General features: G+C 35.0%; 2 protein-coding genes across 2 annotated transcripts; both read left to right on the top strand.

Moving 5' to 3' along the window:
* The first annotated feature begins 661 nt into the window (after positions 1-661).
* On the top strand, positions 662-5,256 carry LOC109244390 (persulfide dioxygenase ETHE1 homolog, mitochondrial-like). Its single transcript, XM_019411472.1, has 9 exons — positions 662-968; positions 2,190-2,318; positions 2,430-2,537; positions 3,384-3,518; positions 4,217-4,258; positions 4,387-4,446; positions 4,522-4,575; positions 4,848-4,872; positions 4,958-5,256. Exons 1-9 carry the CDS (start codon positions 750-752, stop codon positions 5,032-5,034), a joined length of 849 nt encoding a protein of 282 aa, XP_019267017.1. The 5' UTR covers positions 662-749; the 3' UTR covers positions 5,035-5,256.
* Positions 5,257-6,293: 1,037 nt separating this feature from the next.
* LOC109244391 (60S ribosomal protein L18a-like protein) lies at positions 6,294-12,499 on the top strand. The gene is made up of 4 exons (XM_019411473.1): positions 6,294-6,683; positions 8,723-8,804; positions 11,741-11,855; positions 12,200-12,499. The coding sequence occupies exons 1-4, from the start codon at positions 6,455-6,457 to the stop codon at positions 12,245-12,247; spliced, it is 474 nt and encodes a 157-aa protein (XP_019267018.1). The 5' UTR covers positions 6,294-6,454; the 3' UTR covers positions 12,248-12,499.
* The last annotated feature ends 339 nt before the right edge of the window (positions 12,500-12,838 follow it).

The following is a 12,838-nucleotide window of genomic DNA, read 5'->3' as shown; positions in this document are numbered from 1 at the left end:
GACGTATTGGCAAGACTTGGTATTATCTTCATCTACCCCTACACTATAATTAAGATTACAAAGATAGATTGAGATGATATCAATTTCAATTAGTTTCTTAGAACCTTCCTTACAGTTTTTTTTTCTTATCATTTATTACTGGTTCTTTAATTCCAAATAAAAAAAATTGATAGTTAAGAGATGTTTCAAATTAAGTCCATTGTCGTGGAAAACTGAAAAAAGAAACACTAATTTGATTATTGCATCCTGATGAGACAAAAATTATTAGTTTCCATCCACATGTTCAGACCTATACAATTTTTTAACTGATCAAATCAGATCATATCTCGATAAACTACTATATTGTTAGTAAGCAAAAGTATAATTTTTTTGAATCTATATCAACTATTAAATCATACTCATATTCTGCCGTTTCTGGTGCTTAAGCTGTCTCTTTTTATATACAGTTGACATCTCTACTCAAAACTTTCAAAAAGAAAAGAAAATAAATCAAATAAAAATATGTAGAAGTTTATTAATTTTATTCGACTTTAGTCCATTAATTTTGTCGAGCAAATATATTGAAAAGGGAAAACTAATTTTTTTACACGTATGACCCCATTAATGTAAATTCATTGATTCGTGGCATCAACTTTCGTGGAAAGCACGTATGACCCATCCCCATTAATGGAAATGAAAATTGGTCACAACTTCTTCTTTGGTTTTGAAATCTTGACATTTGATACAAATACAATCATAACCATTTAATAATGATGCTGAGTTTCCGCTGTTTTCGTTTCTCTACATCATCACATTACTTCTCTATTTTCTTGCCAAAACCTCATAGCTTTACATTTTCACAAAAAATGGGTTCCTACACGACGTCGTCTTCGCCTTCTAAACTACTTTTTCGTCAGTTATTTGAGACGGAGTCGTCTACCTATACTTACCTTCTTGCTGATGCTTTACATCCTGAAAAACCAGCACTGGTAAATTTATATAATTTCAGCTTTTCTATTCATATTGAACTTCTCTTTACATTCTTGGTTGATGGGGTTTTCATGGGTTAATATGTTAGACATAACATATTTTTATTTATTTAATTATATCTTCAACAAGCACTAATTCTTTCTTATATATATGAGCTAAGTAGGTGGAAATTCTGCAAGTAATGTGAGATTTGAACGCACGACCATGTTAAAGTGCGTGACCTTCTCGTCTAAAAATTGAACCTATTAGAGAATTTAAGCATGATGCGTTCAACCTGTAGGTTCTTATATCTGAACCCCACACTTCTACAATTATGAGTTAATAATTTAATATTTGTAACAAACTTTAGTGTTTTTCACATATTTATGTGTCAAAAATACTAATTCAGTTGAATCCATCGATTACATACTCAATGCGCCTCTGGTCATTGATCCCCTCAAGGTATGGGGGGATAAAAAGAACCATAGTGTAAGAAATTTGAAACTAAGGTACAAGGATATTCTTTTCCATATTGATCGCTAGATAAACATTTGGAGTCTCAAGTATTAGTCATTTTAAATGTGTTTTTTGTGAATTAAGTGAATACTCCGTATGTATGAAGTCCAGCTTTTGGTTTAGCGGAGAAACCTTGAAGTTATGAGTCGATCATAAGTGAGCCGTGCCTACATTCTATATTCTGTTTTCCATCCTTTAACAACTGATAATGCTAAGCAGATGTGCCCTATTGATGTAAATAACTGTGTATTCACTTGCCCCGGGACCAGAGGAAGGGGGAGATAACTAACTACTATTTTAGTATTTATGCTAGCTTACATCAGGATTAACCAACTTAATACTTAATTTGCTTATTTTTGGAATCACCTCAAATATAGATAAATCGAGCTCAAACCCAAATATAATTAATTGAAAAGATAAACAGGAAGATAGAATAGAAAGTTATCTGTTGGCAACTCATATCTTCTGTTAAGGTGACTGTTGCTGTAAGTGCATGATCAAGCTCTGCATCCATTTATTCTTTTAGTTTTCTACAATTAGATTTATTCATCAACTTCTGAACTCAGTTAAACGTTTCATTAACATCACCTGTCTTTTGAATTGAGGAATAAAGAACCGTTGATTTCTTCATTTCAGATTTTGTAATTTACCTCTCATTTTCTGCATGGTGCCTTATGTTAAATTTATCCATTCAGAATTAACTGATGTAAGTAATACAACTGCAGCTGATTGACCCAGTGGACAAAACAGTGGATCGTGATCTTGCACTTGTTAAAGAATTAGGTTTGAAGCTTGTATATGCTATAAACACGCATGTACATGCCGATCATGTTACTGGCACCGGCTTGATTAAGGTCTGATTTATTTTCTTCGAATGTGATAACTGATTAACAACAATTTCTTCTTGATACTGTCATCACCCCACCCTGTTTTCTAGTGCTTCATTATTGTTTTCATTCTTGCAGACTAAGGTGCCTGATGTGAAATCAATCATTTCCAAAGCAAGTAATGCAAAAGCCGATCTTTTTGTTGAACCTGGTGATAAAATCTATTTTGGTGATATTTTTCTGGAGGTATGCTGCAGACATATGTTTTTTGCATATAAGATAGTAGTCTTCTTTTGGTGATAAGTGTGCATATAAAGGATACTTAAGTTTAGATATTGTTCAAATGGTTGTAGAGGTCGAAAATTGTAACAATGAATTTGGTTCTATGAAGTTCCCGTTGCAATAAGATTTAGTGCGATTCTTATGTCATGTCATAAACATCTAAGCGACTTGCAAACACATGACAATGCTGTCAGTTGACCATGTGATTTTCGTCTCAGAAAAGATGATAATGCTTTAAAGTGAGCCTTGTGGGCAACACATTTTGGAAAAAGAACCGAGTTGAACTTTGTTCTTATGTACACTTAATTGGATATTTGGTTTGATGTGAAAAGGGTTAGTGCCTCCGACATGCTGGTTTTGAGAAGAATGAAAATGTTTTCACCTTTGGTGCAGTGATTATGGGCTGACTGCGGAGCATCCAGGAAAATATAATTCCTTGAGAATTCATTTCCATGTCAAACAAGAAATGCATTGGAAATTCCATTTAAAATATTGGTACAAAACACTGAGTGGAAAATGTTTAGGATCTTATTAATTGCCGCCTTTTTAGTCTCAAATGTTGTTATACTTGGAATGGTGATATGTTAGTCTGGTAGAGTTCATTATTCAATAATTAATTCTCCCTCAGTAATATGTGACCAAATAAATTGGGATAGATAGAGATGACAAGAACAGCCACCAAATAAATGGGACAAAGGTAGTAGAAGGCATTTACCTACCAAAAATTGACAAATATTTGGCTCTAGTTCAATTTTCTCACTGAAATTTACTTTCCATCTTTGAGCTACATTCTGATACATTACAGTACAGGTTCGCGCAACTCCTGGTCATACATTGGGCTGTGTTACCTATGTTACAGGAGATGGACCCAATCAGCCTCAGCCAAGAATGGCATTTACTGGTGACACTCTTTTGATAAGGGGATGTGGACGGACAGACTTTCAGGTACATCTTCATGGTGCAGTATGTCATTTTAGCTAAATTCTTCTGGACCTTGGGCCAAAAGAAAATTGAGAGCGTCTGCTCCAGCACATTTAAATGCTCCTTGAATAACTAAGATTTTGATCAGTTTCTAGCTTACAAAAGGTAAATGATGCTCAAAGATCGAGAATGTTCTTGAGAGCTAGGGTTAATGCTCTGTTTGGGACCAGGAAAGGAAGGATTAGGTGAAGAAAACTATTGAAAAGTAGTTGCCTGTAAACATTATATTTGGATTTTATAATATCTAAGGGATGGGGTTAATGCTCTATTTGGCAAAGGAAACTATTGAATACCATTGTCTGTAACATTATATTTGGATTTTATATCCCTTGCTGAAAATTTAAGAGAGAGATGTCACCCAAACTACTTCACTAAATCAAGAACAATATGTTACCATATTTACAATATCCTGGTCTTAGATGTCGTCAGATATACATAGTTAAACCAAAAAACTATGTTACACAAATCTCAATCTTTAATTGGCCGAGGTTTCCAGGTCCTTCCTCTGAAATCCTGGAAATTGCTTAAAGCAAATTTCATCATTGTGCTCGAAAAATAGTGGTCTTTACTTGTTAGTAGTTTGAGGTGGGCCTCAGGAAATGAAATGGTGTTTTCTGTCTTTTAGTATCAAAGTTTACTCATATTTTCCTACTTAATTGCAGGGCGGAAGTTCAGGCAAATTATATGATTCTGTTCATTCACAGGCAAGGAAATAGAGCTTCTACATTTACGCATATTATTACCTGTAAAAGAAAAATAAAATGAATGTAATGTTGAATCCATTCTTTTCTTATCCCTACTATTGCTGATCATCATCGCTTTGTGAGAGCAGATTTTCACATTGCCCAAAGACACATTGGTGTATCCGGCTCATGACTACAAGGGATTCACCGTAAGGATACACCTATCATCTTTTTTTGCTGTTTCTAGTGCTGCATATTTTTACGCTGGTGCATTTCATTTTCAGGTCAGCACAGTGGGTGAGGAGATGCTGTATAATCCACGCCTTTCAAAAGATAAGGTACTTCTCTGCTAGTAGTTTTTGCTATAGTTTTAGTTTCATGCTAAGCTTTGCCTTTGTGGTTAAGGAGTTGGGTAACTTGATGACTGTAGTTACAGTCGTGACTACATTCGTGAAAAGGAATCTACTTAATTTCGATTTGCACCATTGAGCTGACTGTAGTTACATAAAGTTCTAACTATACATGTCCGTTGTATATTTATCTTTCTTTTTCTAAGAAAACCTTGTTCAACTCTTGTTTCTCATTTTTACTAAAACAACAATGTTTGCAGGAAACATTCAAAAACATCATGCAAAGTGAGTAAACCATTCAAATTCTTTCCTTTTTTCCTCTCAATAGCTTTTTATCTTTAGTTGCTAATGAGAGCACTTTTTCTAGCAGATTTGAATTTGTCATATCCAAAAATGATGGACGTAGCGGTTCCATTTAACATGCTTTGTGGATTGCAAGAGACTTGAAATCTTGTCTTTGATTTGATCCTTTCATGGTGCTAGAGGCTGTAAATAGAGAGCAGAATATACACATTTGGAACTGAAAACTGACTATAAAATTTAATACTGTTGAATAATGGTTCATCCAATGAGTTTCCAAAAGCTTTCTTTAGATAATATGAATCTTGAGTGTTTATATGATACTTCACAATATGAATAGTGATCTTTTTTTCTTTTTTTCTTTTTTAATTTACATCCTTTTCTTCTTAGTTGGTTGCTCCAAAGTTATAGTTAAATCATTTGGCTGAAAGATTTTCTTGCATTAGGACGGCAGATAAATGACTAAACATGCAACTGCCTATTCTGTCAAAAGTTTTCTATATTTTTAGCAATCTTTAGACCACAAGCTCACTTATATCTATAGGTTATAACATGAACACTGAAGTACTAAAGAAGATTTTTCAGAAGTTTAATGACAATGTGCATATAGTGTAAGGTGTTAAAGTACTTTCACAATTTCTGCAAAGAATTGTAGCAGAAGCAAAGCAAAGGGTTACCACTATACTCACACTTCATGGTACAATGCCAAATGCAGATGTGAATCCGGGATTTAAATTCTATGGGCTCAGGCTTTAAGATTTTTACTATTAAACTCATTATATTTTTAAAGCTATGGGCTCAACTCTACAATTTTAGTACGTATTGCACATAAATTTATGCCGCATCGAAAGTTATAGGTTCAGTTGAACCCGTCACGTATATGCTACATACACCCCAGGCCAAATGAAGTGCGCCTAAGTAAAAATACATTACTGAAAAGCTCAAATAGATGGAAAAAGATTGCAGGGGCCATCTTGAAGATGTGCACTTTAACAGCATCAAAACGTATTTTATCTTATGCATCTAAGGATACCTAAGGTTAAAAATGTCTAGGTACATGTGTGTATGGTAGGATGAAAGATATTTTTTTCGAAAAATGTTTCTGAAAATAATTGATTGGAGAGTGAAAAATATTTTCTATAAAAAAAATTTCCAAAGATTGATAATAATGTTAACAAGTTACGACGTTGTTTCAGTGAATTTGACTTTTGCCCAAATATGAAGAACATCTTTTTTCAGCAACAATATTTTTGAACACAAAAAATTCTACTTTTGCTATCTGCAAGGAAAAAACACTTATCCAAACGTGCTGATAAAAATACACTTATCTAAATGTGACTTTCTTGTTTCCTATTTTTTTTCTATTTATTATTCGAGATGTGGAGGGCCATGATTAGTCAATTATTACAAAGTACAGACGAATGCCAGGTCACCAAGGAAGCAAAACACAGATATCAATCCAAATTCCAAAGTCAAAACATGTTCCTCCTTTCTCCATTGTAGAAATTTCACTATTAGAACTTTCTTGAAAACTCCGACAGCTAATTTCTGAATTCAATCATTGGAAATGAGTGAAGACAGCAAGGACAGTCATCACCACCACTTCCTACCCCACCACCACCACCGCCACGAAGGAGACCAACCACCGCCTCCTCCCCATGAATATGGAACTTTTCAAGCACCTACCAGTTACCCACCACATCAACCGGTGATCGGTTTTCCTCAGCCAGTTCCTCCACCTGGCGTCACCGCATCATCACCTGAATATTATGCTCATGGTTATCAGGCTGTTCCAGGTTCTTCTTCCACCCTCTGCTCCTATACTGTGCTCATGATTTTAATAGTTACTGCAATTAATTATTCAGATGCCGAAAAAAATCACCTGATATTCATGATTTTCGTGAATTGTTGTTGCGTTTTTCAGTGATTATGGGTGGGTTGACTTTATTTTGTCGATAATAATCTTGTAGTAGGTTGGTAACAATAGTGTAATTATGATGAATCCTTGTAGAAACGGAATGTCTAAAGGATTTATATCTCGAATCCAACCAGGGGCACAGTTATTAGCTTCTGCTCAAACTGTGTATTTGTGTTAAGAAATTCAGTTAGCACGTGAAGTTGTCGTTCTAAAATTCAGAACCCACAAAGTTGGAATGCTAACTCCGCCTCTGAACCCAACTAGTTTAGGATTGAGGTAGAGCTAATTGATTGATCTCGACTAGTTTGGTACTTGATTGATTGGCCGGAGAAAACCATCTCAGCATTAAAAATGCTAAACTTAATAAATAACCTATTTCGAGGTATTACAGCTTATTTTGAGAAGTGTTTTTTCTGAAAATTATTTTTTTTCAAAAGTACTTTTGGTGAGAAGCAGTTTGTGTTTGGCTAATTAATTTGAAAAACGCTTCTAAACAACAATTAGTGTTTGGCCAAGCTTTTAAAAAGTGCTTCTAAGTGTATTTTTCTCAAAAGCGCTTCTCAAAAAAGTGTTTTTGAGAAAAAGCTACTTTTTTCTGCTTCTGCTTCTACTCAAAAGCACATTTTTTTTCTTCTAAAAGCTTGGCCAAACACTTCAACTTAGGAAAAAAAAAGTACTTTTCAACTTGGAGAAGCTTGGCCAAACAGGCTATTAATCTTGCAGGATTGTTACTTTATATATTGGATTATTGTTGAGTCTATCGTTTAAGCAAAGAATCAGTTGTATTTAGTAGGAAAAATTGGAGGGCTAATAAGAATTAAGGCACTGTGTGAGACTATTACTCCCTCCGTTCCAATTTATTGAGTCCATTACTAAGATGATAACTGAACTATCGAAAATTATGTATTAAAGTCACTTTTCTTTCATTTGTAACGAGAAAGTCACTCAACTATCCCTATTGCATACGGTCGGATTTCTTAATACTTCCGGTGGAAAAAGCTTAGTTCGCAATCTATATGTACTTTTAATATTTTTTTGCCACATAAAATAATTATCACTCAAACAAAAATAAACCCAACCTGATCCATTAAAGGTAAACCCACCGAAACAAACTTTTACTCCTAAACGTATCTCTCTTCCAAAACAAATCGATATTGTTTTGGTTCCACCATTGTGTCTTTTATTCTCTTAATTTTTTCTCCTTAAAATAATAATGGGTACAAGGGGGAGCAGCAAGGATGCTTCTATATAAAAGAGGTGAGACAAAAAAAAAAGTTAAAAAATAGAACGGGAATGCTACAAATGAACTATAATGTAATATTAAACAAACGAAGTAAAAAAAAATAGTTAACTGATTTTATTAGTATGATGTGTTACAAACTCTAATGGTTCAAGCGAAGAAGAAAAGAGTTATATAAAATAATGATGGATCCAAAAGTTTTTGGAAGAGAGATGCATTTAGGAGTAAAAGTTTATTTGGGGTGGGTTTACCTTTACCAGGTCGGGTTGGATTTATGGTGAGTTTTTATGTTTTGGTTGGGTGTTAATTATTTTATATGGTCCAAAAATATAAAAAGTCCATGTGGACTGCCAAGTCAGCTTTTACCACTGAAAATATTAAGCAATTCGACAGAGTAATCATCAGAGTGCAATATGGATAATTGAGTGACTTTCTTTTTACAAATGAAAGAAAAGTGACTTTGATTCATAATTTCTGATAGTTCAGTGATCATCTAATTTCGGAGGTAGTATATTTTGTAAGGCACTCTGTGTACTGCAGTATGAATGTCTTATACTTCTAAAGCACACTGAGACTATTAGTGAGTTCGCTCATTTGGATCATCAATATTATATGTTTACCTGAAGTTCTGAACTAGTTTGATTTGAAATTTTATGCTACTTCTCTTGATATTTTAGGTTATACTGTTTCTGATCCTGAGGGAAGACCTGAAAGAGAGCATCGCCTTCCTTGCTGTGGTATTGGTCTTGGCTGGTTCCTGTAAGTTCCCCGTTATCTTTTCTCTTGCAAATCATTAGTCATATTTCAAGTTGAATTGTTATTGCTTTGTGTTTTTAGCAACTTATGGTACTTACTGCTTATCTTCCACACTCAAGTTTCAAGTTTAAATCCGACACAGTTCCTGGTTATTACTTTTGCTAACACTAGTCTATGCAGGGACGGATCTACTTACTAAATTTGGGTGCTTCGGCACCCATTAAACTTTACACAGAGTAGGTGTAGTTATATAGGAAATTTGAGACATCTGATATAAAAGGGAAGGAAAGCACCCAGCAATCAAAAAAGCTGATGGGTGCTTTGGTCATCGAGGGGTAGTCGCTGATTCAAAAAAGGGAGGAGGGGTTGGGAGTTCGAACCATGCTGATTACAGCCTCATTTTCTTCCTTTTACCTTGGTTAGCCCCCTTTCTTTTTGTTAGAATCCAGTAGCTCCTTTTCAAAACCGTTCTTCTAGAGTGGCAAAATCCATAAAAAAAATTGTCGCAAGTTGTATTTTTCGTTACACCCGTCCATAATATTAATATGAGTTTTTCTATTAACTTTTTTTATCGTCATGTTCAAATAGTTGTGAACATAAAATCTTGGATCCGCCACTGAGTCTATGGACTTGCTTTTATGTGTATGGAAGCTACGCCTATGGTCTATCTTCGCTATCCCTCTGCTCCATCATTGTATTTTCTCCTTCTGCGATCTACTTTCTCCACAAGTGGATACACCAATTGTGTTTCTTATAAACTGCATGGTGCTCTTATATATGTGTATTGAAAGTAAAGTCACGACTGCGTTCCTTGAAAGCATGCTGGAAACTTTGTGGTCTTGATGTTTCATATTCTCATCCAAGACAGCATGTTCAGGGTAGAAATAACAAATAACTGCATCTTGAAAAGAATCATTTAAACAAAAAGTGAATTGATTAATTCATTCCATTCAGTGGCTTGAGGCTTCAATGATGCTTGATATAATCTTCAATTTCCCCTCTGAGGTTTCTCCTTCTTCTTTATTGGTTGGAAAACCTCAAAAAAGAAGGGGAAAAGAAAGCTCCTGCAGTTTCTTGGTTTCGTTCATTCGCTGGCAAGGAGCTTTGTGACGAAACTTCTCATACTCTAGGACTAGGAAGGAGGAAACATAAAATTTCTACAGCATATTTATACTGATATCATTCACAACAGAGATAAAGAACAAGCCATCGGACCTAAAGTTTCAGAATGATGAATGATACAAGAGCTTCTGTTGAACTTTTTAGTCAGATTTCGATTTCTTGACAGTTGTTATACTAGATCCATTTATGTTTAACGAACATTGTTGAGTGGATGTTAGGATAAAGCAGGGTTATTAAAAGCGAGCGCTTCTCGCTTAAAGCGCTGAAGCGAGGCGAGGCGCAAGGTCTGCGCTTGTCTGACCAAAAGCGAGGCATCTGAAAAAAAGCGAGCGCTTCAGGCAACAAAGCGAGAAGCGAGGCGAGGAAAAAAAGCGAGAAAAGCTCGCTTAAGCGAGGTCCAGTTGCTGCCTAGGGTTTTTTTCTAAAAAAGTTTGCAAATACACTTACGCACCTTTCTTCCAAAACATTTCTCGCTACTGCTACAAGCCAAAACATCATGTGACATCTCTTCTTCAGTTCTTTTCTTATTCTCTCAAGGTAAGTTTCTCTTCTCTTCCTCTTCTGCTTTTCTCCAGTTTACCTACTTCCTCTCGACTCCTTTCGTTTCTCGTCTTCTCTTTCTCTTCTTCTTTCTAATTCTTTTCAGTTCTTCTTTTCTCTATTCTACCCTGTTTTCTAGTTATGCTACTGCTCTTTTTTTTTAAAAAAAACTGTTGTTCACTGGTTCTGCCCTATTCTACCAGTTCTGTTTTTTTCTTTTTTTTTTTTGGTGATTGTTGTAAATTCTATCTCATTATCCAATGGCATCAAGCCAAAATAAAGTTCCAGCTTGGGCGTATGGAGTTGCAATTGGCAATAGCACAAAAGTCCAATGTTATTTTAAGAATTGAAACGTTTGCTTAATATGTTACTCCCTCCGTTCCAATTTATGTGAACCTGTTTGACTAGGCACAGAGTTTAAGAAAAAATGAAGACTTTTTGAATTTGTGGTCCTAAACAAGTTAAAAAGGGGCCTAGAGTATTTGTGTGGTTATAAAAGCTTCTCATTAAGGGTAGAATTGTAAGTTTAAGCTAAATTGTTTCCAAATTTAGAAAGGGGTCATTTTTTTTTGAACGGACCAAAAAGGAAATTGGTTCACATAAACTGGAACAGAGGGAGTATTTTTTTTGAGTTCTTGGTCATTTATCTATGCCTATTTAATATTTTTTATTATGTATTAAATTGCGCTTCACATGAAAAAAGCGCGCGCTTCGCTTTTCGCTTCTCGCTTCGGTGAAGCGAGGCCTCCTCGCCTTTTTCCGCTTCTCGCTCTCCAAAACACTGGGATAAAGAGCTTGTCTTACTTGGTCAGTTGATTAACATAGTTTATTTTGGTCCCTATGATCCTGCAGTTTGACCTTATGTGTACTACTAATAGCCCGTTTGGCCAAGCTGCAAAAATCAGCTTATTTTGAGAAGTGCTTTTTTTCAAAAGTGCTTTTCTCAAAAGTACTTTTGGTGAGAAGCAGTTTGTGTTTGGCTAGTTAGTTTGAAAAGCACTTCTGAGCAGCAATTAGTGTTTGGCCAAGCTTTAAAAAACTGCTTCTAAGTGTATTTTTCTCAAAAGTGCTTCTCAAAAAAGTGCTTTTGGAGAGAAGCTACTTTTTTCTGCTTCTCCAAAACTGTTTCTCCTTCTCCTCAAAAGCACTTTTTTTCTTTCCAAAAGCTTTGGCCAAACACCTCAATTTTTGGCCAAAAGTGCTTTTTAGCTTGGCCAAACAGGCTATAAGGCTGTCTCACAGGATAATAATGAATAATGAGCTTTTCATTTTTGTAGGTTCATAATTGGCTTCTTTCTTGCTGGAATCCCTTGGTATCTTGCTGCTTTTGTCCTGCTTTGTGCACAAATTGATCCTCGAGAGAAACCAGGATACATTACATGCACCATTGCCGTAAGTCATCTTTTTCTCTTAGGCAATTGTTTCAGCTTTCGTTAAATTAGTTATAAATTTGTGTCGCACTGGGTGAGCAGGTTTAATAATGAGGGATTTGAATCTTAAGCTGAAAACTAAATACGCCTTTGCTATCTACTGAGGCGAAGAGGAGCATTCTTTTTCCTCCTCTTTTCTAAATCTTTGTCGATCAACTAAGATCAATATTAGAATGCATATTGTTTTGGTCTCTTGGTTCAGGGATACTTGCCTTAAGATGTTATTGGTGAAATGGCAAGCACCTAACAATGATGATCTCCTTCTACCTTCTAGCTTAATACGACGTAATATATTGCATATTGCAGGCTGTTCTTGCTACTTTTGTCCTCATATTTGGTCTGTCAAAGACTTGATTCACGGGATGTGACCAATCGGTATGCTATCTGGCTTGATTAATGTGTATTCTTTTCGAGTATCTTGTAAAAATTGCATCTTTGATTTTCTTCTGTATATGAGTGAAAGATTTGAACACTGTCATGTTCTTTTAAGATCTGCTTGTGAAGAGTGATTGTGATTTTAGTAGTGGAAACAGTATGCATTTGTAATTACTGGTAATCAATTGAATTTTATTATATATTGCATCAGAACTCTCCAGGAATAGTGAAGTTACTTGTATACTGATGGGTAATTATATGGGATTGTTACATAAATAGTCGAGTATACATGAATTTTATATATATTATATATTCGCTGGCTATTTTTAGTTTAAGTGATTAGGTGGATGACTATTTGGGTTAATTCTTTATATCGAGGGGAAACTCTTATTGAGAAAAAAGGGTAAAAAGAACCTATCAGTATTTAGGTAGGAGTTAATCTCCTCTACCATTGGTATTTGAGGATGTATGTGTAATTTGATCAAAAGTGTACTTATTTTTAAAAAAAAATTGGGTCTGACAATGTGAAGACTGCAATCTCGACTTGGAATAATCAAAACACCCATCACG

The sequence above is a fragment of the Nicotiana attenuata genome, unplaced genomic scaffold, assembly GCF_001879085.1.
Source record: "Nicotiana attenuata strain UT unplaced genomic scaffold, NIATTr2, whole genome shotgun sequence".
Classification (NCBI taxonomy): domain Eukaryota; kingdom Viridiplantae; phylum Streptophyta; class Magnoliopsida; order Solanales; family Solanaceae; genus Nicotiana; species Nicotiana attenuata.
This window is presented reverse-complemented; position numbering and strand designations above follow the sequence as displayed.

Coding starts and splice junctions, on each gene's coding strand:
- LOC109244390 (XM_019411472.1), top strand. CDS start 750: ATGATGCTGAGTTTCCGCTGTTTTCGTTTCTCTACATCATCACATTAC. Junction 969..2,189: donor ATCCTGAAAAACCAGCACTG/GTAAATTTATAT, acceptor ATACAACTGCAG/CTGATTGACCCAGTGGACAA. Junction 2,319..2,429: donor CTGGCACCGGCTTGATTAAG/GTCTGATTTATT, acceptor TCATTCTTGCAG/ACTAAGGTGCCTGATGTGAA.
- LOC109244391 (XM_019411473.1), top strand. CDS start 6,455: ATGAGTGAAGACAGCAAGGACAGTCATCACCACCACTTCCTACCCCAC. Junction 8,805..11,740: donor ATTGGTCTTGGCTGGTTCCT/GTAAGTTCCCCG, acceptor TCATTTTTGTAG/GTTCATAATTGGCTTCTTTC. Junction 11,856..12,199: donor ACATTACATGCACCATTGCC/GTAAGTCATCTT, acceptor TGCATATTGCAG/GCTGTTCTTGCTACTTTTGT.